The following is a 24,873-nucleotide window of genomic DNA, read 5'->3' as shown; positions in this document are numbered from 1 at the left end:
TGCGGGCACGTGGGCCATCGCCCTGGCTCAGTCTAGCCGCCCATGCATGCACGCCTCCCTCCGGCCAACTAATTTTCGTGTCTATGCCCTGCATGTGCAGGGGCAGCGGGGCGCATATAGAAGATCTGTGTGCATGCACAGGGGGGGCGGTACACACTTGGGGGGCGTGCACATGTGCATGGGGGATCATGCGTGGGGGGGATTGTATGTGCATGCACGGGGGGGCACACATTGTATTATGGGCGTGTGCACGCGCATACGCTTTTGGCCCTCGGCACCAAAAGGGTTAGCCATCCCTGGACTAGAAGACCTCCAAGGTTCCTTCCAGCTCTATTCTGATTGAAGTCAATTCTAGCTTAAGAGTCCATCAATCCGTCTGATTCAAGCTTGGTCTTCCTTGTTTGTTTGTTTTCTCCTTCCATTTTACGCTCCTAGGATCTCATTGAAAAAGTGGTCATTTTGCGTAAAGCTGTCCAACAGACTCAGGTGATGGACGCCAACGCTGTCGGGGCCCTTCTGGCGGAAAAGATGAGCCAGTATGCCAACCTTTTGGCTTCTCAAGGCAGCATCGCTGCAGCCTTAGCTTTTCTTCCAGCTGATACCAACCAGGTAAGCCGACTTCACCGTGCCTGTCTATATTTCCTTGTTCTGCCTTTTACGGCTAGTCCTCGACTTGTGACCATAGCTGAGCCCAAAATTAATCTTGCTAAGTGAGACAGCTGCTGAGTGACTTTGGCCCCCATTTTACACCCTCCCTTGTTAGGGTTGTTGAGTGAATCACTGCCGTTAAATTGGTGACATGGTTGTTAAGTGAACTTTGTTTAGCGGAAGGTCGCAAAAGGGGATCACATGGGGACACTGCAGCTGTCATAAATATGAGTCCGTTGCATAGCGTAGAATTTTGAACACCTGACTTAGAGGATGGTGCAGTAATTGTGGAAAAAGATCATAAGTCTCACTTTTCAGTACCATTGTAACGTTGAACGGGGACTAAATAAAGTCTTGTAAGCCAAGTGCTACCTGTACTAGATTAGCCGATTGAAGGTGGCCGGAGAGATGAGAGGTTCAGTCAGCCATCACCAAACTGGTTACTCTGAGTCCATTGTCTTTTGTGGCTTTTGTGACAACATTAACTACACATCCTCTTGATCGATCTGTTCCTGTGCGTATTACTCAACATGGGACTTATTGTATAAATGGCTAGATAACAGGTGCAGAGATTAGAAACGTAATAACGGAAGAAGATCAACAAACTAGAAATAAATACAGATATATAGATATAGATATATAATATAATACACACACACACACACACAGAGTAAGTAATGTTAATATCGGATTGTATGTGACTATGGATTTAAATGTATAGAATGTAAAATAACAAGGAATTTGTCTTTGGTGCATATACTCTCAGTGTACATAAAGAAAAATAAAATACAATACATTCATCCAGAATCATAAGAGACAACACTTAGTGATGGTCATAGGTTACCAATAAGCAATCAAATTATACTAGGAAACCAATAAAATAATATAAAATTTAAAGATAGAAGCAACAGGGTTATAGTCATAAGTGGAAAGAGATAGGTACTAGGAAGGAAGAGAAGAATAATAGTAATTCAGTCTTAGTAGATAATTTGACAGTGTTGTGGGAATCAGTTGTTTAGCAGAGTGATGGCATTCGGAGAAAAATTGTCCTTGTGTCTAGTTGTTCTGGTGTGCAGAGCCCTAGAGCGTCCTTTTGAGGGTAGAAGTTAAAGCAATTTATGTCCAGGATGTGAGGGGGTCTGTAGATATTTTCACAGCCCCCTTTTTGACTCATGCAGTGTACAGGTCCCCGATGGAAAGCAGGTTGGTAGCAATTGTTTTTTCTATATAATACCCCGTTTCCCTGAAAATAAGACCTCCCCGGATAATAAGGCCAATCAAGCTTTTGAGTGCATATGCTAAAATAAGCCCTCCCCTGAAAATATTGCAACACAGCAGCAGCCATGAGGTGACCACGCTCGCCGCCTCCTGCACCTCAAAAATAATAAGACCTCCACGAAAATAAGGCCAAGCGCTTATTTTGGGGGTAAAAAGAAAATAAGACCCTGTCTTATTTTCAGGGAAACACAGTGTATGTGGGTGTGGGTGTGAGAGAGAGAGAGAGAGAAAATACCTCAGGCTGGTATTTTCAGCTTATGGCGAATGAGACCTTGCCGAAACGTTGCCAAGACAATCTCAATCTTACTATAATACTATGTATATTTAAAAAGGATTTGGTACAGCCAATACACGGTTGTTTCAAAACTGGAAATACGATGTGGAATAAAGTAAAATGCATAATAAAAAGTATTTTTTCAAAAAGATAGATCTGCTCCAGTGAATCTGCTTAACTGGGTGTTTTGCCCTTTGCCAGCCCAACATCGTGGTGCTACGGGACAGAATCTGTAAAGCGCAGGGGGAGCTTCCCAGGGGCCCGGAGGCAACCCCAGCGCCCTACGAGAGGCAACCAGCAACCAAGGGGAGAAGTGGCCCTGCTCCTGGCCAGATGCAGATGCCGCAAAACCCAACTCCGCAGTATTACCCGCAGGTAAAAAGGCCCCTTCGGCTACCACCCTTATGTCGGTGGTCACAGCATTTTAGTGCTTCTGCATGATGGTCTGCTCAAAATTATCCAAAAGTGTGCCTCTTAAATCAGAGCTTGTCATCCCACTTTCAGTTATATCAGAGCTTGTTATCCTACTTTCAGTTTGGGAAAGTGTTCCTTGCACTCTCGCTCCAGAGACATTTTTGGAAATCTTGCCTGGTGAAGCTGCTGGAGATTTCATGCAGCAGCTAGTCAAGGTTTTACTAATTTGAAAGGCTCTTTGGAATAGTGATGTATTTTGCCCCCAGCTAATGTCAGCAAGAGCTCTCCCTTTATCCGTTTCTTGCTTTAATTTCCCCTCTGGATCTTCAGTTTTAATAAAGCTTAGTCCATTGGCGTTTAGTAGAGATGCCTTGCCCCAAAAATGTTATATATAGCATGTCACTTGGCTCAATGTTTTTTTCTGGAGACTCTGTAGATCAGAGGCCTCCAACCTTGCCAACTTTAAGACTTATAGACTTGTTCCAAAGGTGCTTTTTTTTCCCCCCCAAGAGGCAACTGGACTTTCTGGTTTTTCTTCGAAGATGTTTCACTTCTCATCCAAGAAGCTTCTTCAGCTTTGACTGGATGGTGGGGAGTGGAAGGATTTATATTCCTTGCAGACCGCTAGTCATTTGCATTCCTTTTAGTGAGTTGTTAAGGCCACCTGGAGGTTTATCTGTGCCATCCAGGTCATTTGAGTGGTGCAAATGGGTGTGGAGCCTTCTTGGAACTGTTGAAAGGACTGTTGTTGTAGACTGGATCATTTATCTCCAGTTTACAACACAGTCCTTTCAGCAGTTCCAAGAAAGCTTCAGAAGTTGTGGATGCTTCAAAGCTGGAAGTTTTCAAGGAGAGACTAGATAACCATTTGTCTGAAATGCGATAGGTGTCAGGGTTCCCACCGATGCCCTATTTAAATCACGAGCCTGGAGCCAAGCTTCAAAAGAAATCCAGTTATTAGGAGCTTCATATCGGCACGTTCCAAGTGAAGCCAACTCTGACCTCACTTAATTCATGTCCGGGCTCTGACCCTGTTCCCCCCTCCCACCAAGGCATGTCATCAGTCACATTCCCCAACGAAGCAATTTCAAGAGTTGTAGAAGTCCCTCCCTCTGGCCGCTGTGGGTCTCCGTGGAGATGGCCTTAACATAGAGATGGCTTGGAATGTGCTTTTGTTTTGACTGAGGTGTGATTCCACGCTGCAGCTCTGAGGCTCAGTTCCCCATCCCTCTGCCTATGGCAACTCGAGAGCAGGTCAGGAATGCTTTGCAAGTTGACCATAGGGTTTCCTGCTCGAGCAGAGGGTTGGACTAGAAGACGTCCAAGGTCCCTTCCAACTCTGTTATTCTGTTCTGACCTAGGCTTCACGAAATCACGAAGCAGCCTCCTTGTCCCGACAAAAACCGCTTTTTATTAAGCTAATGTGAATTCCTCTCATTCACATCCAGCAAAGTCCTGGCAAACAGCCTTTCAAGGGTGAATTTACAACCACGGGCCTTATCAGGCTTGGAGAGGTGCAGGGCCGATATCTTGCAAACACAGTGGCTGTACAAGAAAATACTTGTCAAGGAGTCTCTAGAGTCACGAACAAAGCATCACACTAATTAAGCGAACTAATTGTCTCCTGCAAACTCCACTCCCCTTTTGCTCCTCTTTATTTCCTCTGGGAGGGGCCATTGACCATCCACCTGTGCCTTTATTCCTGAGTCAACCCTTCTTCCTTAATTGTTTCCTTCTCCTGGTGGCTCTGCGCATGCGCATATCGGGAGCAGGCTCCAGCTGTTCTTCGGCCCCACTGATCTCCGACTCCAAAGGCAGCTGATAACTGTCGGACGGCCCTGGCCCCACCTCTGCCTCTGACACAGAGCCCTCGTCCAATCCTTCCCCAGACTCCAGGACTGGCCCATGTTCCTCCCCAACCTCCTCACTGTCTGAGTCTGAGCTCCTTTGGTTACTGGCAGGCCACAACATAAAGCCCATCCTTGATTATCCATGTTCCTTCCCTCTGTCCCCTTCCCCATTGACGTCCTTAATTGAGTTGCACCATTTGATCAGGAAATTTCGATTTGCAGAAGACTATGATTCTTGCAAGCAAATTAAGTGTAAGAGAGTTTACAGCAGCTCCATATAAGAGGCCAGCCTTGTTCCAGCCTTCTTTTATCAGCATATGGCTGCAGGAAGAAGCAACAACTCCCTATAACACTGATTGAAGAGAATATTTGTGGCTCAAGATTAAACCGAGAGAACTTTGGTGCTCTCTCAGCTTGGTGGTTTTCTTGCAGACGTTTCATTACCAAACTAGGTAACATCATCAGTGCTAGTGAAGGTTAGGGTTTGCACTGACTCCGTTACCCAGTTTGGTAATGAAACGTCTGCAAGAAAACCACCAAGCTCAGAGAGCACCCTTAAGGACCCCACAATCACACACGAATACAACAATCAGTTTTTAAAGGTGATTCCTAATTAGTAGCAGTCCTAATCCAGCAGAATATATTTATGATTGATGGGGAGTCATCTGGTGATGGGAAAAGGGAGAAAAACACAGAAAAGGGACAATCTGAGCATTTAATCATACAGAAGAAATTCTGGGTAGCTCAAAGTGTATTATTTTGCTGAGGAATGGTTTGGATGGCAAAATAAATGCCCATAAAGGTAAGGTGGGCAACCTTTGATGTCCAGAGGCCCCTCTTAATGTGGAAGCTAAAATGGGTGTTGCAGTGATGGAGAATGTGGATGCTATGTCACGCAGATAGACAGGCCAGGATATTTTTTTGCCCATTTTTTGGGTGGGGTGGGATACAGGATTAGATTTTATTCTTCTTTAACTGGGCAAAGCCACTCGTGCAGAGATTATAAGTAGTTTTCTTGTGCTTCCACCACAAGATGGAACCAGAGGAATGGCTGGGCTTCAGAAGTTGTAGGTGCTCCAACATTGGAGGCTGTTAAGAAGAGACCCCACGGACATTTGTCTGAAATGGCATAGGGACAGCATTGGGGAACCTTTTTGGCACCGAGGGCCGAAATGGGAGCGCCAGAAACTGGAAGATCAGCTCCCCAGTGCACACATGGGGTAGTACCAGAAAGTGAAAGAGCTGAGTTTCCGGTGTGCACATGCTCACCAGTCACCTGGTCTTCCGGTTCCTGGCATGCATGCGTGCGCTAAGGCCAGCGCAAAGTGTACACCGGAACCCGGAAGAGCAACGGGCGACAGCCGGCACACCCGGAGAGAGATGGCTCTGCGTGCCACTTCCAGCACACGTGTGCCGTAGGTTTGCCATCACGGCTATAGAGTCTCTTGCCCAATCAGGGGCGGTAGGCTAGATGACTTCCAAGGCTCCCTTCCAATCTATTATTCTGTGCTATATGTGGAAATAAGCATAACACCAATTTTAATCAAGTTAAATGCTTGATTAAATGGTTAAATGATTTTGACGAGGCTTCTACACTCTGCCAGTTGTCCCATGATGTCTCTTTTTGCTTCCGCTAGTCTGCATATGAAACATCGCAGCACTGTAGGAAATGTTATCTGACAGAAGAGGGGGAAATGTGCTTTGTTTCTGAGAATTGATGGATTTGAGTTTTGTCTTTCGTCCTGGAGAACAAACATAACATAACCCACTTGGTCTTAAATGACACCCATATGGTTTCCCTTTTGCCTGTTTTAATTATCTAACCCCATTTAGCAACTTTATCAAACACACATAGCTCCCCCCTCCACACTTGTCCCATGTCTTAACACTAAATTCCAGCAACTGTGATGGACACAAAAGAATCCACTGTCTTGCATGAAAGTTTGCTGTACCTTTTCTTATGTATGTCACAATGCTCTGTGCCACGCCCCGCACTAAAGTCTCAAAGCAGAAGGTCCTTTCCAAAGAATTCATGTTTCACCCTTTTTTGGGGGGTGGGGGGAACGGACATTAGCAAGACATTCCTAATCTAATTCTCTTCGTGTGTTATATTCAGCATGACAATTCTAGCTTTGCTGCTTACCTTTCGTCAGTGGAGAAAAATGCATGAGCTGCAAACAGTATAAACGTTTAGCACTCGTGGCATGAATAATTTACTCTTTAAGAGTTGGCAGTTCTGGTAAATATTAGCTGCTTGCTGGTATATTTAGTCTCTCCCGTCGTCTCCCTGTTGCTGCTCGTTTCCTTGCATGGATGAGAAGGTGTCTTCCACCAATAACTGTAAATCAGTGGTGAAATTCAAATTTTTTTACTACCGGTTCTGTGGGTGTGGCTTGGTGGGCGTGGCAGGGGAAGGATACTGCGAAATCCCCATTCCCTCCCCACTCTGGGGCCAGCCAGAGGTGGTATTTGCTGGTTCTCCAAACTACCGTATTTTTCGGAGTATAAGACGCACCTTTTTCCCTCAAAAAGGAGGCTGGAAATCTGGGTGCGTCTTATACACAGCATTTTTGGCCTCCTGAAACCCCGCCCCCTTCCCTAAAATGGCTGTGCATAGCTTTTAGAAGGCTTTCAGAGAGTTCCTGGGGGCTGGGGAAGGCAGAAATGATCCCCAGGAGCACTCTATAAGCTTCCTAATGCCCATTTTTTTATTTTAAAAATGGGCCAGTTTTCACAAAAAAACGGGCTGTTTTATTGCTTGTTTTTGGCCCACTCCCTCAGCTTCTTCAAAACCTTGGTGCGTCTTATACTCCGAAAAATACGGTACTCCGTTACCAGTTCTCCAGAACCTGTCAGAACCTGCCGAATTTCACCCCTGCTGTAAATGACTGGAAAGTTTGTTAGTGCATTCCTGAGCAGTCTGGCTGTCTGAAACGTTTTTGGCTTTTCACTTCCTTTTATTTTTTTTATTTTTTATTTTATGTTTCCATGATTGGTATCTCTCTGTTCAATTCAGGTTAGAATTGCCCCTACTGTTACTACCTGGAGTAACAAAAACCCCACTGCCCTTCCCAGCCTTCCTGCAGCCTCTCCCTCTGAGACACAGGTATAACATTCATTATTCCTCTTTGAGCAGAACCTGCTCTCTCCTCCTGCAGACCTCATGCCGTGTTCCTTGGCACTCCCCCCCCTTTTTTTAAACACACTATTAATAATTCCCAATGCCTTTTCAGGCTTATCCTGGGTTTCTCCATCTTTTGTCTGCCCCAAATATCGCTCGGTTTTAAGATAACTGCTGAATGTCAGCTGATAGATGGAGTTGGAGATCAACTAACCACCCCTGGGTTTTTTTTAAATTGTGTCCCAGAAGATCCTGAATTGTTTCATCCTCCTTTCCCATTCCCTCTCCCCCCCCCCCCCCCGATTGCTTGAAATGGCTTTCTTGTTTTATAAAATGGGTTTATAAAAGTCTTGAAATGGATCCATTCCCCTCTCCCTCTCCCTGGCCAACCCAATAATCATTCCATAATGTTGCTGCTGGAGACTCTAAGCTTCTTGGCAAATCACATTTGAATGCTTTCGATCAAGGGGTCTGCAACCTTGGCAACGTTACAACTTGTGGACTTCAATTTCCCAGAAATACGGCTTGTGGACTTCAAGTCCCAGAATTCCTCAGCCAGCGCATGCACGACGGCTTGTGGACTTCAACTCCCAGAATTACGACTTCCCTGGCTGAGGAATTCTGGGCATTGAAGTCCACAAGTCATAACATTTGCCAAGGTTGCAGACCCCTGCTTTAAATTCAAAAACCTTACCGTAACGCAGTAGTAGAAAGGAATAACAATGCGCGAGCTGAGATCAGAGCGTTTCACTTCCGCGACAGGTCTTCTGCTGGGCTGCCCCTCACGGCGTAACTTCTCTGTTTCCCGCTCCCCTCTCCCGTTTCTTCCTCAGAGAGACAACCCACCTCCTCCTCCAGGGTTTATTATGCAGAAGGACCTGAACCCCCATATGCCACCGCATCATCAACCTGCCCATCCGGATTACAATATGTACACAAGGCAACCGTGCCCACAACGTAAGTAGCTTTTGTCTTCTCTGGATTTCGCATACTGGATTCCTTAAAACGACTCAGCAAATACAGGATAATCTGTTGCTTTTGTTTTCCTCGAAGCTAACCCCTCTTTCTAAAGATAATGTTTGTTCTGACCGAGGCTTCCCCAGCAGCACAAAGCCAAGTCCTCATCCCGATAAACCCCTTTTATTTAATTTACAGCAAATTCCTCTCCAGCAAAGTCTTTCCTCTCCCACAGACTTTCAAGATAGTTCACAATTACCAAACTTTAACAGGCTTGGAGAGTGGCCAGGCCGATATCGTTCAGATGCTGCAATACTTGGCAAGAATGCAGGAATGAACTAATTGTCTCCTGCAAACTCCACTCCCCTTGCGCTCCTCTTTTATTTCCTCTGGGAGGGGCCATTCACCATCCATCTGGGCTTTTAGTCCCGAGTCAACCCTTGTTCCTTAGCTGTTCCCTTCGTCTGGCAACTCAGTGCATGCGCACACTGGGAACAGGCTCCACCTGTTCTTCTGCCCTAGTGATCTCCGACTCCAAAGGCAACTGATAACTGTCAGACTGTTCTGGCCCCCTCTCTGCCTCCGACACAGAGCCCTCATCAGAGCCTTCCCCAGACTCCAGGACTGGTCGATGTTCCTCTCCAACCTCTGTCCGAATCTGCTGCCGCTGTCCGCTGGTGGGCCACAACAATGTTATCTGGTGCCAACCACCAGTGTAATCGAACATAACTGTAATATAATGTAACAACACTAACCCTTTCTCTTCTCCAAGAAAATTGAGGCACAGGGAGATCATGGGTCTTAATTTATTTTTTAAAAAGAGCTCTCCCACACTCATCGTTTCTTTTTGATTTCTATGTTGCTATTGGTATTTCTACCCATGATGTGGTGGCTCAGTGGCTAAGACGCTGAGCTTCTCGATCAGAAGGTCAGCAGTTCAGCGATTCAAATCCCTAGTGCTGTGTAATGGAGTGAGCTCACGTTACTTGTCCCAGCTTCTGGCAACCTAGCAGTTCGAAAGTACGTAAAAATGCAAATAGAAAAATAGAAACCACCTTTGGTGGGAAGGTAACAGCGTTCCGTGTGCCTTCAGCGTTTAGTCATGCCGGCCACATGACCACGGAGACAGTGCTGGCTCTTCGGCTTTGAAATGTAGATGAGCATTGCCCCCTAGAGTCGGGACCTAGTAGCACGCATGTGTAGGGAACCTTTATCTTTATTGGTGTTCCTTAAAAGTGTCATCTCTGGAACAGAGAAGTGATAAGGATAAATTTTTGCAGCTTTTGTTATAATGCATTGCCCCTTTTAGGGATAAAACGATTTTGGTTCTTGGGCACCGCTTAGACTAGGGGTGTCAAACTCACGGCCCGCGGACTGGATCCAATCCACGGGTTGCTTAGATCTGGCCCGCAGGGCTGCCCTGGAAAGGATCGGCCCGCGGTGCCTCTGCCAGCAAAAACAGAGCTTCGAGGGACCATGCCCCCCAATCTCCATTTTCACTGGCAGAGGGCTGCGGGAGGCTGTTATGGCCACAAATGGGGCCCAGAGGACCGTGCCCCCCCAAGCACCATTTTCGCTGGCCGAAGGCTAGCAAAACAAACTAAAACCAAATCAAAAGGAGAAATGTTTCCCCTTTTGTGTTGAACATGTAAGAAGGGACAGGAAAGGAGAAAGGGAAAGAGGAAAGACAAAGAAAAAGAAGGGAAGATGGGAACAGAGCAAGGAAAGAGAAATAAGGAAAGAGGGGAAGGAAGAAGAAAGAATGAAGAGGGAAGAAAGGAAGGAAGGTTATAATGAAAATGAGGGAGGGTCTTAGGGAAGTCCTGCCTTAACACTTGGCTACCACAGGTGCCCCCAATACAAGTGACATCGAGCTGGCCACATCCACCTTGCACGCACACATACACACACACACCGGTCCTCCGAGGTCAAACACAGCCCTGATGCGGCCCCCTGAGTTTGACACCCCTGGCTTAGACAGTCAAAGACAGCCGAATATTCTGCCGTGGCCTTCCCTGTTCAATAGATTAACTGAGCCTTTTTCAACTGTGGCAACTTTAAGATGTGTGGACTTCAATTCCCAGAATTCCCTAGCCAGCTGTGTCACCCCAGGGGTGCCAGGAACCGTCTAAGCAGCTACATTCTATGCCAGCTTCTGAACACTCTTCAAGGGTAGCCCCATATAAAGTGCAGCTGCTGGGCGTATCCTTGGTGGATTCTGACTGAGCCGGAATTCAGCTCAGATCTCTCCTCCTCTCCTGTTTTGGATACATGTTATTTGCAGCTCTAGTTGATTAATTCCCCCCCTCCCCCCAGGGCATCTTTTAAAAAAATGAATATAGATTTTGCAGTCAAGAGAGCTGCAGGTTAGTGAGAATTCATATGATTTCCTTCTCCCCCCCCCCTCCCTCTCCTCCCTAACTTAATCAATAATTAATTTACCAATTCTTCACAGCCTAGCAATTTTTATTCTAGGCAAACTATTTTGTCCTTTTAGGCTGACTGATTATACGTCTGACTTTAATTATTGCATTTCAAAAGTGGGGGAAAACGGACCTTGGGTGATTAATATCTTTTTCTAAACCAGTATAAAGCTGTAAAGTAAGTTCTGCCTTGTTCGTATGTGGATGTTTTAATTCTGTTTAAAACTTCCTTCTGGTGGCTTTTCACTATTAAAACAGAAACCTGTCTAGAGGTCTGTGCAGATAGTCCTCGGCATACGACCACAATGGATCCCAAAATTTCTGTTGCTAAGCAAGGCAGTTAAGTGAGTTGGACTCGTTTTATAACCTTTTTCCCACAGTTGTTAAGTGAATCACTAGTTGTTAACAGGATCATACAGTTAAGTAAACCAGCCTCCCCTCCCCACCCCATATTGATTTGACTTGTCATAAGATAAGATTGTCAGGCCTGCAGCCATCTTTTCTTTTGGGTCTTTGGCCTGCCACACTTTCTATTATTCTATTGTGCATTTTCTATTGTGGGAAAATGGGAGGGGGGGATTGTACAGAGTTAGATGCTATGTAGCCATAACAACATTCCTTGTAGAAAGCCAAGGTCATCCTTTGTCTTTGCACCTCTGCATCTGACCGGAAGTGGATGGGTGGAACTGCCAGCATGGCAGTGGGAGATTGGACCATGTGATGGACTGGTGGGTGTGGGGGCAAGATCTTGAACTTTCAACTGGGTGGGGAAAACCGGGAAGCTTCCAGATTCGGGTTTTCCCAGATGTGCCAACATGGCTCTCTTCATAAATTGGAACTTTGAGCAATACTTTGCCTTGGACTCTGATTTACTTTTGGATGCTATTTGGAACCCTGACAAAGATAAGATGGCTGAGAAGGTTACAAATGGTGATCACATGACCCCGGGACAGTGCAGCTGTCATGCCAGTTGCCAAGTGCCCGGAGTTTGATCATGTGACCATGGGATACTGCAACAGTAATCAATGTGAAGGTCACTTACTGCTTATCAGTCACTTTTTTCAGTGCCGTTGAAACTTCAAATGGTCACTGGACGTACAGGTGTAAATCAACGATTACCTGTCATCTGAAAGAATGGCAGACACAGATAGCCCTCGACTTACAACAGTTCATTTAGTGACCATTCGAAGTTACAACGGCGCTGGAAAAAAGTGACTTATGACCATTTTTCACATTTATGACTTTCGCAGCATCCCCATGGCCACGTGATTTAGCAACTGACTCATATTTATGACGGTGGCAGCCTCCTGGGGCCTTGTGATCCCCTTTTGCACCCTTCTGACAAGCAAAGTCAACGTGGAAGCCCGATTCACTTAACAGCCACGTTACTAATCTACATAGGGCAGTGATTTGCTTAACAAGGGCGAGCAAGGGTGACTGCAGCCTGGATGCGCTGGCAAGAACTCACCGGGGTGCTATGTGACAGACAGATGCCAACCCGTCTTAAATCTAAGATTTACAAGACAACCATCCACCCTGTTGCACTGTACGGCACTGAATGCTGAGCAGCAACAACAGGAACCGAAAGCTCTCTCCGTGCCATGGAAATGAGAAGGCTCCGTTGGTTATCGGGCATCTTCCTTCTCAACCGCATCATTCGACAACATTTTGGTGTGGCACAAATTATAGAGGAGATGAGGGAAGGCCGACTCCGCTGGTATGGGCATGTCCAGAGAGCAGCACCTTCCGCCGTGGCCAAAACTGCCTACCAACTAAAAGACTCAGGTTTGTTAGGTAAGCTCCCCGTTGGGAGAGCGAGTGCATTCAGAGAAGCGTTGTGAGAGTTGTGTTGGAGAACACACAAACCAGCATAAAGAGACACTGCAGTTTAAATAGGCTTTTACTTTCGTGGAAATAGAGGTATCAGATTCCATCAAACAGTCCAAGTCATACACAGATAAGACAGTCAGTCATCAACCTCTTTCAGTTAAGAGATAATCCAAATAACATAGTCCAGTATCATATAATCATTTCAGTACTCAAAGTTTGCTAGCAGTTGCAAAAGTTACAATAGCTCACGGCACTCAGATCAGTTCAGCCCAGCATCTAACGAACAGAGAGACAGCTAATAGTCATTCTGGCTCCCTCTTATGGCCGATTGAGGAAAACAGCAACCAATCACATTTTACAGTATGATTTAAAGAAACAGGTATAGCATTGTTACATGATTTATATATTGCCAATCCAACCATTAGAATTATATTCCTAACAAGCTTCCATTCAGGCAAAGAAAACAAACGATTAAGCAGGCAGCTCGTGGTAAATGTGATCTTTATAAGTCTGTTCCGGTACTTCCAACAAACACACAGTGCAAAACACAAGTGAATTAAAAGTCAAGCCTGTAATTCTGTACTTCCCTCCACCATTTAAACCCTCCTGTGGCCTGTCCTCTCCTACACGTGCGAAATACACCCAAGATACTCCGATGACGTGACAGACAATGCTGGTTTACATTGCCACACCTGCGCTGTTGCCGTTCCGTATGAAAGTCACGGCAGGATCCGAAGGTCCTTCAAGCTCTTGGCGCGGCAGGGAAACAATTGTGGTGTCAGGTTTCCGAAAGCCGCCCTAATTGACATCAGCAATCGAAGTCAACGAAACGCCCCAGTCTCCCCACCAACAGAACGGCAGCCGCTGAGAGCGCCAGGGCTGACAAAGACAGTAGCCGGCGATCTCACAAGCGTCCAAAACAGAGATGATGACAAGACACCATCAACAAAGATAGGCAAGCCGCCGCCCTGCACCCTGCAGACACAGCTGACCGAGCAACATGGCATTCAAGGATCCAAAAAGCGGACCCTGCACCCGCGGGAATACGCTAGGAAGCAGAAGAAATGATTCACTTAACAAACGTGGCGAGAAACGCCATAAAATGCAAAATGCACTTAACAAATTTCTCCCATAAATTTGGGGCTCAATTGTGGTCGTAGGTTGAGGACTACTAGTAATACTAGTTCTAGTATTACTAGTATCTACTAGTTCTAGGACTACTAGGAATAGTAGTTAGTGTGTTTTCCTTACTAACATCATTCTTTTTCTTCTCCAACGTAGCTTGTCAACCAACCCAACCGTATTCTTTTCGACCGTCGCTCTATCAGCCGCAGCAACCTCCTCTGGCCCCTCCTACTTCGACCTCCTACCCTACCTCTAACCCCCCTTACATGCCCTCTAACCCTGCCGGTGCCATGCCTCCCCCCTTATATCCCTCCCAGCCCCAGGCCTCTCCAACCAGCTTGAATCCGAGTTCTTCTCTTCCCGCTCCTCCTCCCCCTACTTCCGGTGCCTCCTTCCAGCATGGCCGGCCAGGAGCGCCACCATCTTCTCTGCCGTCGTACGCGTTGCCTCCTGGACCAACAGGTACAGAGACCGCGACCAGTGAGTTGGCTGCTTCCCAAAGAACGGGTCTGCGCTTAAAAGGGTTGCCGGGGGGTGGGCGGGGGGGTGAGAGGTGTATTTGCATTGCATATTGAGAGAGGATGCCTTTTACCTACTTATTAACGTAGCATGTGTGTGTGTGGTGATCTTGTCTTGTGGTTTAACACGGCGCATGTTGACAATGGCAGAGGGCTTGCCCTCTTTGCATGCCGCCTAGCATCCCATGTTTCCTCAGATCCTGTTCAGAGCAATTAAGACATTAGATTTGTGGCCGCTCTCAAGCTAGGCTGCAGTTGGCACTCCTCCCTGCTTCTTTAGGGCAAGGGTGTCAAACAGGATTTCTAGATCAGCATTGTAGTTGTCCTCCATGGGCCGGGAGGGCGGGGGGCAGGGATGGGACGGATGCCTCCTGCAGCACCCTGCCTGCCAAAACGGGGAATGGGGGGGTCGCACGTGGAGCCCCCTGCCTCATTTTCAGCCACCCCGGCCTCCGGCAGCACTCTGCCAGCCAAAAAAAGTTTTTGGCTGGCAGAGTGCTGCTGGGGAGGCCGAAAATGGGCCACGCAAGAGCCATGTACCCCCCTCCCCCCCCCCGTGGCCAGCAGAGGCACCGCGGGCCGGCCCTTTGATATTTCTAGGCCAACCCCGCAGGCCAGATTTAAGCACCCTACGGGTCGAATCGGGCTAATGGGCCTTGAGTTTACACACACACACACACACACCCCATCCTGCTTTATGGGATATTTAGGAAAAAGCAGCTTCCATTAACTTTTCTTGGTTAAAAGGCACCGTACAATTGCTCACCAAGAGACAAGCCAGTGTGTTTGTCGGGAAGAGTTGGCAGCTCTGAATCAGCAGCTTGTAGGAGCAACAAGCTGTTTGCTTCAAGAGAGTGGAGAAGAAGAGGAAAATCTGGCTCTTTTGTCTATTTTGGTATTGTTTAGCTATTATTTGCAATCTGTGGCTCAGCAGCCATGAATCCTTGCTGCGACATTAGCGTGCTGCTCTTTTTAATTACCAACATGTTTATTCTCCTCCTTCCTTCCAAGAGGTTTGAATTTACACTTATGTAAATGTCTTTCTCCAACCTGAAGACGTAGACCAAATTATGGCATAGTATTTAATTTCACGCATCATGCCAAACCACAGTTTTATTTTAAACCAGGATCTGGTGTCGGAGCCTGTACGATTGGCTTCACAACTACTCCAGTATGATGTCTGAATCCAGCCCACAACCCATCTCATAGAACAGAGGTCCTCAGGCTTGGCAACTTTAAGACTTGTGGACCTCAACTCCCAGAATTCCCAGAATTCCCGAATGTAATGCAATAACTTTTATGAAGGATTTGCTATTAGAATAGCGGTTATAAAGAAGAAAAGTGAAACATGTAGAAAAAAACAAGCTATACAAAAATTATCATCATGTCAGCTAATAGTTAGGCAACCTGATTGGCTCATTGCCAAAAGAAGATGACACCTGATTGTCTCTCTAAACGCTCATGCTCATTGGCTACAATCAGATGAAGGATAGCTACCTGATATCACACTAAGCAAGTTGTTCTTCCTTTTTCTGGTTATTTGGCTATAACTTTTCATAGAATACTGATAATTGAACAAACTATGTTGCATTATATTCTTGATTAAATTAAATCTTCCCATTGATATATAGTTTTATGGTACTACTCCAAAAAAATGATGTTATTAACCCTCAAACCTCAAAAATACACTTTTCCCAAAAGGTTTCCACAATTTTGGCCACTTCTATATTTAGCCAGTGACCCACTGTTAATATATATTCACCGATAAGGAAGTTTTTGCCTTCCAGTTGCAAGGCAGTTGAGAAAGGCCATTAAAATCAAAGGGCTCCCAACCTTTTGGGCACCAGGGACTAGTTACATGGAAAGAGGTTTTTTTCCATGTCCCGGAGTGGGTGTGGTTTCAATACAATAGCAGAGTTGGAAGGGACCTTGGAGGTCTTCTAGTCCAACCCCCTGCCTAGGCAGGAAACCCTATACCATTTCAGACAAATAGCTATCCAACATCTTCTTAAAAACTTCCAGTGTTGGAGAATTCACAACTTCTGGAGGCAACTTCTGTTCCACTGATTAATTGTTCTAACTGTCAGGAAATTTCTCCTCAGTTTTAAGTTGCTTCTCTCCTTGACTGGTTTCCACCCATTGCTTCTTGTTCTGCCCTCAGGTGCTTTGGAGAATAGCTTGACTCCCTCTTCTCTGTGGCAACCCCTGAGATATTGGAACACTGCTATCATGTCTCCCCTAGTCCTTCTTTCTATTAAACTAGACATACCCAGTTCCTGCAACCGTTCTTCATATGTTTTAGTCTCCAGTCCCCTCATCATCTTTGTTGCTCTTCTCTGCACTCTTTCTAAAGTCTCCACATCTTTTTTACATCATGGGGACCAAAACTGAATACAGTATTCCAAGTGTGGCCTTACCAGGGCATTATAAAGTGGTATTAACCCTTCACGTGATCTTGATTCTATCCTTGAATCTAGTTTCATGTGCTACCTCATAAGGCAGATGGAGTTTTGCTGTTTCGTGGGGCACGGTTACTGGCCTGCCCCAGACTGGTGCTAGTTCATAGACCGAGGGTTGAGAACTTCTGATTTAAGAAATGCAGTTTCCCCACCAGGGGTTGAACAGAAGCGCATGTGCATGATGAAACATCTGCTGGTCTGAGTTTGCTAAGCATGGCATAGACAAGGTGTGGCTTTAAAGAATGAGCTTTTAAAAGCTTTTGTTCCTTGCTTGTGTTCCCCCTTTTTTCCCCCTTTGGTCTTGGGCACATTTTAATGCATAACAACAGACCTGTTCCTTTACTGACGTAATTTAATATTTCCTCATTTTTTAAAAAGGATAATACCCTACGTCCGTGCTGGTGAACCAATGATACGCGCGCCAGAGGTGGCACACAGGGCCCTCTCACTGGATACGTGGGCCGTTGACAGCTGCTCTTCTGTTTTCCGATGCGCTGGTCTTTGTGCACCGGAAAATGGCCTTAAAACGGCCCAAAAAACCCAGCCAAAAATGCTCCAAAACCACATGTTTTTTGGGGGGGCGTTTTCAGGCAATTATTTGGGTCATTTTTCAGCCCAGAAATGGCTTGAAAACAGCCCGAAAAGTGGCCAAAAAAACAGGACCCTGTGCGCCAGCAGGCACATGCGCCTGCGTTTCAGTTTGGCCACTTGGTGTCAAAAAGGTTCACCACCGCTGCCCTAAGTGGAAAATGAGGAGGGCCTGATTTGTCAGTGGGAAAAGATTTCCTCTGTCCATCTATTAGAGTGAAGGCTTCGTTGAGGTGTTACCCCTTCTACAAGTGCCTTCTTTGTGTGGATTTAAGATGGATGCCCTTCCCTGGAAACAAGGGAAAACAGTTAGGATGCTGAGCAGATTCACAGTCTCAAAAAAGCTTCCCCAAGCTGTAAACTCACAATCTCTATCCAGCCCGACTTCAATTCCTGGGATTTGAAGTCTAACCTTAGCCATCCTTGATTCAGCCTGCAGAGTCTTCTTAGGACTAGACTGGCTATATAGTGAGAGGCAGATACTTCCCATTTTCAACTGTTCAAAGCTGGGTATGTAACCCTATATTCATTTACCTGGAAGTCAGCTCCAATGAAAGCAGTAGGACTTACTTCCGCATCGATACACGTGGAGGTGTGTTGTTGGCAGATCCACCCCAACGTCTAAAAGGAATTGATTTATAAATGGCTCAAGAGTGAATCACGAAGTCTAATAGTATTCTAATCTAGGCTTCCCCAGCGGCACACAGCCGAGTCCTCGTCCTGATAAACCCCTTTTATTTCATTTACAGTGAATTCCTCTCCAGCAAAGCCTTTCCTCTCCCACCGTCTTTCAAGATGGTTCACAATTACCGAGCTTTATCAGGCTTGGAAAGTGGCCAGGCCGATATCTTTCAGACGCCGCAATACTTGGCAAGAATGCAGGAATGAACTAATTGTCTCCTGCAAACTCCACTCCCCATTCGCTCCTCTTTTATTCCCTCTGAGAGGGGCCATTCACCATCCACCTGTGGCTTTATTCCCAAAGTCAACCCCTGTTCCTTAGCTGTTCCCTTCGTCTGACAACTCCGCGCATGCGCACACTGGGAACAGGCTCCAGCTGTTCGTCTGCCTCACTGCTGTCTGACTCCAAAGGCATGACCTAAACTCCTTTCCTGCCAAAAATAGGGTCATGTCATGGTTGCTTATTAGCTAGCGACCTCTTAAATAATACTTAAAATAATATTAGTTTTAAGCAAAAACCCTGTGTTCTTGATGTCCTCTATAGCTATTAATATAGCCATTTTAATCATTAACAACAATGAATGGAAACTAATCAAGGAGAGAAGGAACCTGCAGTTGTGGAGAAACTTCCTTAACAGTAAGGACAATTAATCAGTGGAACAGCTTTGCCTTCAGAAGTTGTAGATGCTTCCTCACTGGAGGATTTTAAGAAGAGCACATTCCTTTTTAGCGCACCCTCCTTCCCATCTCCATTTCAGTAATAAGAAATAGAAGTCACCCACTCCATGGTGCATATTACAGCAAACCATAATTTCATTAACTCTTGTTTTTTTATTGAGTTACTGTACAATTAAATGGTTCCCACTAGGTCTGAGCCATCAACCGAGCTTTCTAATCTCCAGTGGCTGAGTTTGCACAACATGTTAAACCACAAATAAGGAATCCTCATTCTGGCTGAGAGCATTATGTACATTCATTGCACATTGGATGGTGCGAATGTGGTTTTTGTGGTGTTTACTGCATCTCCAAGTACAAAGCTTAAAAAAAAAGAAATACCGAATAATCGTTTGTAATATATAGTTTAAAATATCTCCTAAGTTGTTTTTTTTATTTTACCTGCAGAGTATCATTATTTACAAGACCCAGCCAGTTTCCTGCAAGGTGAATTATGTTGTAAAAATAAATGAAACACAGCAAAAGGCTCTAACAAGTTTGAATCTAGCATTGCATGCAATCGCTCTTTCAAATTCTGAGTGATTTAAAATTTAGCAAATTTAAAACAAAATTTAACCTCCAATGGCATTTTTTAAATGAAAATGACCATAAAATAAAGTAACTAACCTGGGTTTTCCAATCAAGATTCTGATCAGTTGTTAAAACAGATGATGAAGTTCTTAATAATCTTTCTGCAAAAGATTCATATCCAGTCTATAGTGAGTAAATCAGCTATTGTACAAGCAAGAAAATTCAAACTACATGTTATGACCGAAGAGACAGAAATGCAATCTTTAGAATAGTACCCCTAGCCTGGAAAATATATGTGACATTTTTTTAAAATAGAAATTGTGCTGCCCAAGATGGAATTATTTGGGTAATTTATGCAAATAAATAATTTTGCAGAAATTATTTAAGATGGGTAGTCCTTGACTTACAACCACAATTGGGATCAGAATTTCCTTTGCTCTATGCATGGCGATTGTTAAATGAGTCATGTCAAAATTTTACAACCTTTGTTTGTCACGGTTGTTAAGTGAAGCCCTGCAGTTGTTAAGTGAACGACATGGTCGTTAAGCAAGTCTGGCTTCCCCCATTGACTTTGCGTGCTGGAAGCCACCTGGGAGGGTCGCAAATGGTGATCACATGACCCCGAGATGCTGCAGACATCATAAATGCATCCCTTTTGCCAAGCAGGAGAATTCTGATCACGTGGCCATGGGGGTGCTGCAACGGTCGTATGTCACTTTTTTTCAGTGCCGTTGTAACTTCAAACAGTCACTAAAGGAATGGTTGTAAGTTGAGGACTACATATAGTTCCTTTCTCAAGTAGACACCCCCCCCCCCCAAAAAAAAGATAAGGAAGCAAAAAAATCATGAAAATTCTCATCTGGGGCCAACTCATTCCACCGCTTGTAGATAATAATGATAATAGCAATAATGCCCAGGCTGGAATAACCTCCAAAGAGATCCAAAATTGTCATAGAGCAGGGGTGTCAAACTCAATTTCCTTGAAGGCCGCATCAGGGTTGTGTTTGACCTTGGCGGGGTGGCCAGAGGGGGTGTGGCCAGCCCGACATCACTCTTGTTGGCGCCTGTGGTGGCCCGAGCGCTCTGCCAGTGAAATTGGGCTCCTGAGCTTCGTTTTCGGCTGCTACAGCCTCCTGCAACCCTCTACCAGTGAAAACACATACGGCCCTCCCGAGCTCCATTTTCACTGACAGAAGGTTGCAGGAGGCTGTAGCAGCCGAAAACGGGGCTCCAGGGCCCATTTTCACTGGCTGAAGCACCGTGAGCTGGTTCTTTGCTATCTCCCGGGAGGCCCCGTGGGCCAGAAATAAGTACCCTACGAGCCAGAGCTGGCCCCCAGGTCTTGAGTTTGAGACCCCTGTCATAGAGAAAGGGCTGTCCCCATGTCCCTATGTTTGGGGTACCAAGACAAAATTTTGGAGCCAGGTAATTGTGTTTGCAGAACATAACTTATATAGCCAGCTCTTAGATTTCAAAGAGAAGCAGGAAGCACAGCCAAAGTGGCTTTCCAATTTCTAAGAAGCAAAAAAAAGCTTCTCCTCTCATTATATTGTGAAAAACAATAAATCAGGGAGCTTAAAAGATGCAATTGCCAGGAATTATAATTTGTATATTCCGAGTCCCCTCATTTGCCAGGCAAGGCTCCATCTGCTGGAGGGAAAAATTCAGTTTCCCCTATTCCATGGCAGTTTTGGCACCCTTTTACAAATTATTGAGATTCTGTTATATTCTGTTGGCTAGTTCAGGGGTAGGCAACCTTAAACACTCAAAGAGCCACCAAGTTCCTAACCGGAAGCCCCCTGTTCAATTCTGGAGGCAACTGGAAGTCCCGTTCCCCCACTATAGAGTCTCCTCCTAGTGCGGCATCCTTTTTCCTCTACCTGTCCTAACCGAAAGCCCTATCAATTGTGGAGCCAACCAGAAAACCCGCCCCTTGCCATAGAGTTTCTTCCGGGTGCGCTGTGCTTTCCTCCCCTCCCAACCGGAAGCTCCTCTCAAAATTGTGGTGCTGGCCGGCGACAGGGAGCCACAGCAGAGGGATGAAAGAGCCACATGCGGCTTCAGAGCCACGGGTTTGCTGGCCCCCTGGACTAGTTGATGAAAGAGGAATGCAGAACGCTGAATCATTGGTCAGCTTAAATCCAGCAAGTGGCCAATCCCTGCATTTTGACCAAAAGCTGGTCACGTTCTCTTCCTTAGTGCTTTTTTGACATTCCCCTCATTCTTAAAAGCAAGAAAAACGAAGCTGAGATTCTTACAAAGCGGAATGGATGCTTCTTATGCCGAGTGGCTCTCGGAGACCTAGACGTGAACTGAATTGATGGTTTTTGTTGCTAAATGTACAGTTCCGTCATCACAAAGGCCAACAGCAACGATTTTCATTTGGTGCATTTCTCACATTTTCTTTGCACATTTATAGCCTCCGGTTCTGTTTTAGCTTTTAAAAAAACGCGATCGGATAACCTCACGATTGGAAAAAAAAAAAACTATAGCAGTTACTCTGAAAGGCTGTGGTGAAAAACGGCATCGTTGTGCAACCAATGCCTTATTTGTTTTTATTTGAACAACCCTTGCAATGAATGAAGGACAGAACATTGAGTACTGGGTACCGTCCAGATTATTTTTAGGACGGAATCCGGGGAATTCCTGAATAAGGGGGGGGGGGAATCCACTGGGAATATTCAGGGCAGCTCTTATTTTCAGTCGGACTTTCTCAGGCGCCATCCCTAATGGATTAAAATGGGCTCAGCCTCGTAAATGCAGAAGCATTGAACAAAGCTAGATTTATATTCTGCGGATTAATCTCCCCATCTTTTTTAGCATTGCACATTGTCTCTCAGCCTGATCCCTTGGGCAAACCACGTTCCCTTGTGAGGGGACATATATTTCATTTGTGCTCACATTTCCTCCATTTTACAAGTCGGTGCGCATGCACACACAGAGAGCTCCGAACATGACATGGGGGGGTTCTCCTTTTTCTCACCATGGATCTTGTGAGAGTATTTTCCACCCTAGGTTGTTTTGTTTTTTTTAGGTTTAGATGTGCACTTTTTCCTTCAGCATCCTTCTTTAGAACTGAAAAAGCTGTACAACAATCTTTCCATTAAGCACTGGAATATTAGTTAGCTTAGAAGCCAGCTAACAGTTGGCTTAAAACAGCGTTTCTCAACCTTGGCAACTTGAAGATGTCTGGACTTCAAGTCCCAGAATTCCCCAGCCAGCGAATGCTATAAGAGCCGAGGTGACGCAGTGGTTAGGGTGCAGTACTGCAGGCCACTTCAGCTGACTGTTATCTGCAGTTCAGCGGTTCTAATCTCACCGGCTCAAGGTTGACTCAGCCTTCCATCCTTCCGAGGTGGGTAAAATGAGGACCCAGATTGTTGTTGGGGGCGATATGCTGACTCTGTAAACCGCTTAGAGAGGGCTGAAAGCCCTATGAAGCGGTATATAAGTCTAACTGCTATTGCTATTGGGAGTTGAAGTCCAGACATCTTCAAGTTGCCAAGGTTGAGAAACACTGGCTTAAAAGCTTCAAGCACATGTAGAAGAAGGCGGTATTGGGCTACCAGCTTGCCAAGATTCCAAAAAGAATTGGGCTAATACACAGAAGCCATGGAGATCGACTATTAATCTTCGATGCCCATGTGACTACCTCTGAAGGCATCTGCTGAGAGTTTGATCAGGGGTGAAAATCAACTCATCTTCGCTACCGGTTTAGTCGATGTGACCTCCGCGCATGCGCAGGACCTTCAATTTCCGACGATCAGCTATGACGCGTAATTTAGATTAGCTAGAAAGCATGAAATCTGACGATTCTAGCTAATATAAATCACGCGTCACAGCTGATCGTTGGAAATACCAGTTTACCCGAACCAGTAGCATTTTTACTACTGGTTCGAGCGAACCGGTCCAAACCTATAGCATTTCACCCCTGAGTTTGGTGGCTTCCTCATGCAGTTGGTTGGTCATTATGAGAACAGACTGTTGGGCCAAATGGGCATGGATCTAGTCTGGCAGAGCCTTGCTTATGGTCTAACCTTGGAGATTCTGTCCCAGCCTATTACAATTCCTTATAGTAAGTTATTGACCTGGGATAGAGAGAACAACACCCCTCTAGCTTCTATCTATTTACCATATTTTTCAGAGTATAAGACGCACCAAGGTTTTGAAGAGGCAAATTTAAAAACAAAGTTTTTGCACTCTGCAGACCTCCCAAAAATGGCCCGTTTTTCAAGAAAATGGGTCCGTTCCCCCTCCCCCCCCCCCCCCAAAAGGGCATGAATAGCCTTTAGGAGGCTTGTAGAGTGCCCCTGGGGACTGGGGCGGGGGGCAAAATTGAGCCAAAAAACACTAGTTTTTTGCTAATTTCTGCCTTCCCCAGCCCCCAGGAGCTCTCTGAAAGCCTCCTAAAGCAGTGGGTCTCAACCTTCCTAATGCCAGGACCCTTTAATACAGTTCCTCCTCCAACCATAAAATTATTTTGTTTTCTGTACTTTTTTTGAAAATATGTGTTTTCCAATGGTCTTAGGCGACCCCTGTGAAAGGGTCGTTCGACCCCCAAAGGGGTCTCGACCGACAGGTTGAGAACCACTGTCCTAAAGGCTCTGCACGGCCATTTTGGTGAAGCAGGCGGGGTTTTCGGGAGGCCAAAAATGATGTATTCAGTATATAAGACGCACCCATATTTTCACTCTCTTTTGAGGGGAAAAGGTGCGTCTTATACTCTGAAAAATATGGTACTCCTTAAGAGTTCACGTCTACCTTTCCCATCAGAGCCAAGGGGGTATAGATAGCACTTTCTCCTTTATTTTCGCCTGCAAAACAGGAAAGTTGAGCTGACCCAGAGTCATTCCTGATGGTCCCTCGTGAAATTTTGATTTTGCTCAGAGCCCCTTCTCTGGAATTTGAAACAGCTATTCTTCCCTACTGAACTCTTTGTTGTTCTCCTCGCAGGTCCTCAGAACGGCTGGAACGATCCCCCTGCTCTGAGCAGAGCCGGGAAGAAGAAAAAGGTTAGCTACACAAGCGTGAACCCCCCCTCCAATTAAATACCAGTCTTCTCCTTCCCAGCGTTATACCTGCACGATGGCAGGGTCTGTTTCCAATTGGGTCCCTCAGGGGGTGACGCCCACATATTTCATGTCCTCCTGGATGCAGTCAATCCACCTTTTCTTGGGCCTGCTACAGGGTCTTGGCTGGCCATCGGGATGCAGGCGCATGGCTGTCCTTGCCACCGAGTCTTCTTGACCGCATCAGTACCAGTCTGGCTGACAGATGATGCTCAGCCAAGGTTTAACCCGGAGGGGCGGGGCTGCTGGGGGTTTGCATGGGTTCGGTGATCCTCCAGCAAAGATTCTGTGTGGTTCGGTGAACCCCCAAATCCCACTCCTGGCTGGCCCTGCCCAGCCTGCCCCTCCCAGGAGTCTCCACGCGGCCCGGTCATCATTCCAGGTAAGTTGAGG

The 24,873-nt window shown here is 45.9% G+C and overlaps 1 protein-coding gene across 7 annotated transcripts in view; it reads left to right on the top strand.

Moving 5' to 3' along the window:
• SEC31A (SEC31 homolog A, COPII coat complex component) overlaps positions 1-24,873 on the top strand; it is a 76,549-nt gene that overhangs the window by 36,529 nt on the left and 15,147 nt on the right. For 2 of the 7 annotated variants that reach the window (XM_032223926.1, XM_032223925.1), the window contains exons 19-25: positions 436-609; positions 2,402-2,575; positions 7,481-7,570; positions 8,419-8,542; positions 14,077-14,382; positions 19,289-19,327; positions 24,365-24,423. In XM_032223926.1, coding sequence (XP_032079817.1) covers positions 436-609; positions 2,402-2,575; positions 7,481-7,570; positions 8,419-8,542; positions 14,077-14,382; positions 19,289-19,327; positions 24,365-24,423 — 966 coding nt within the window. The remainder of the gene's footprint in view (positions 1-435; positions 610-2,401; positions 2,576-7,480; positions 7,571-8,418; positions 8,543-14,076; positions 14,383-19,288; positions 19,328-24,364; positions 24,424-24,873) is intronic. The other 5 variants (XM_032223927.1, XM_032223928.1, XM_032223930.1 and 2 more) reach the window with 5 other exon arrangements.

Source organism: Thamnophis elegans, chromosome 9 (assembly GCF_009769535.1).
Source record: "Thamnophis elegans isolate rThaEle1 chromosome 9, rThaEle1.pri, whole genome shotgun sequence".
Taxonomy (NCBI): domain Eukaryota; kingdom Metazoa; phylum Chordata; class Lepidosauria; order Squamata; family Colubridae; genus Thamnophis; species Thamnophis elegans.
Note: the sequence above shows the minus strand (reverse complement) of the source record. Positions and strands in the feature narration are given on the sequence as shown.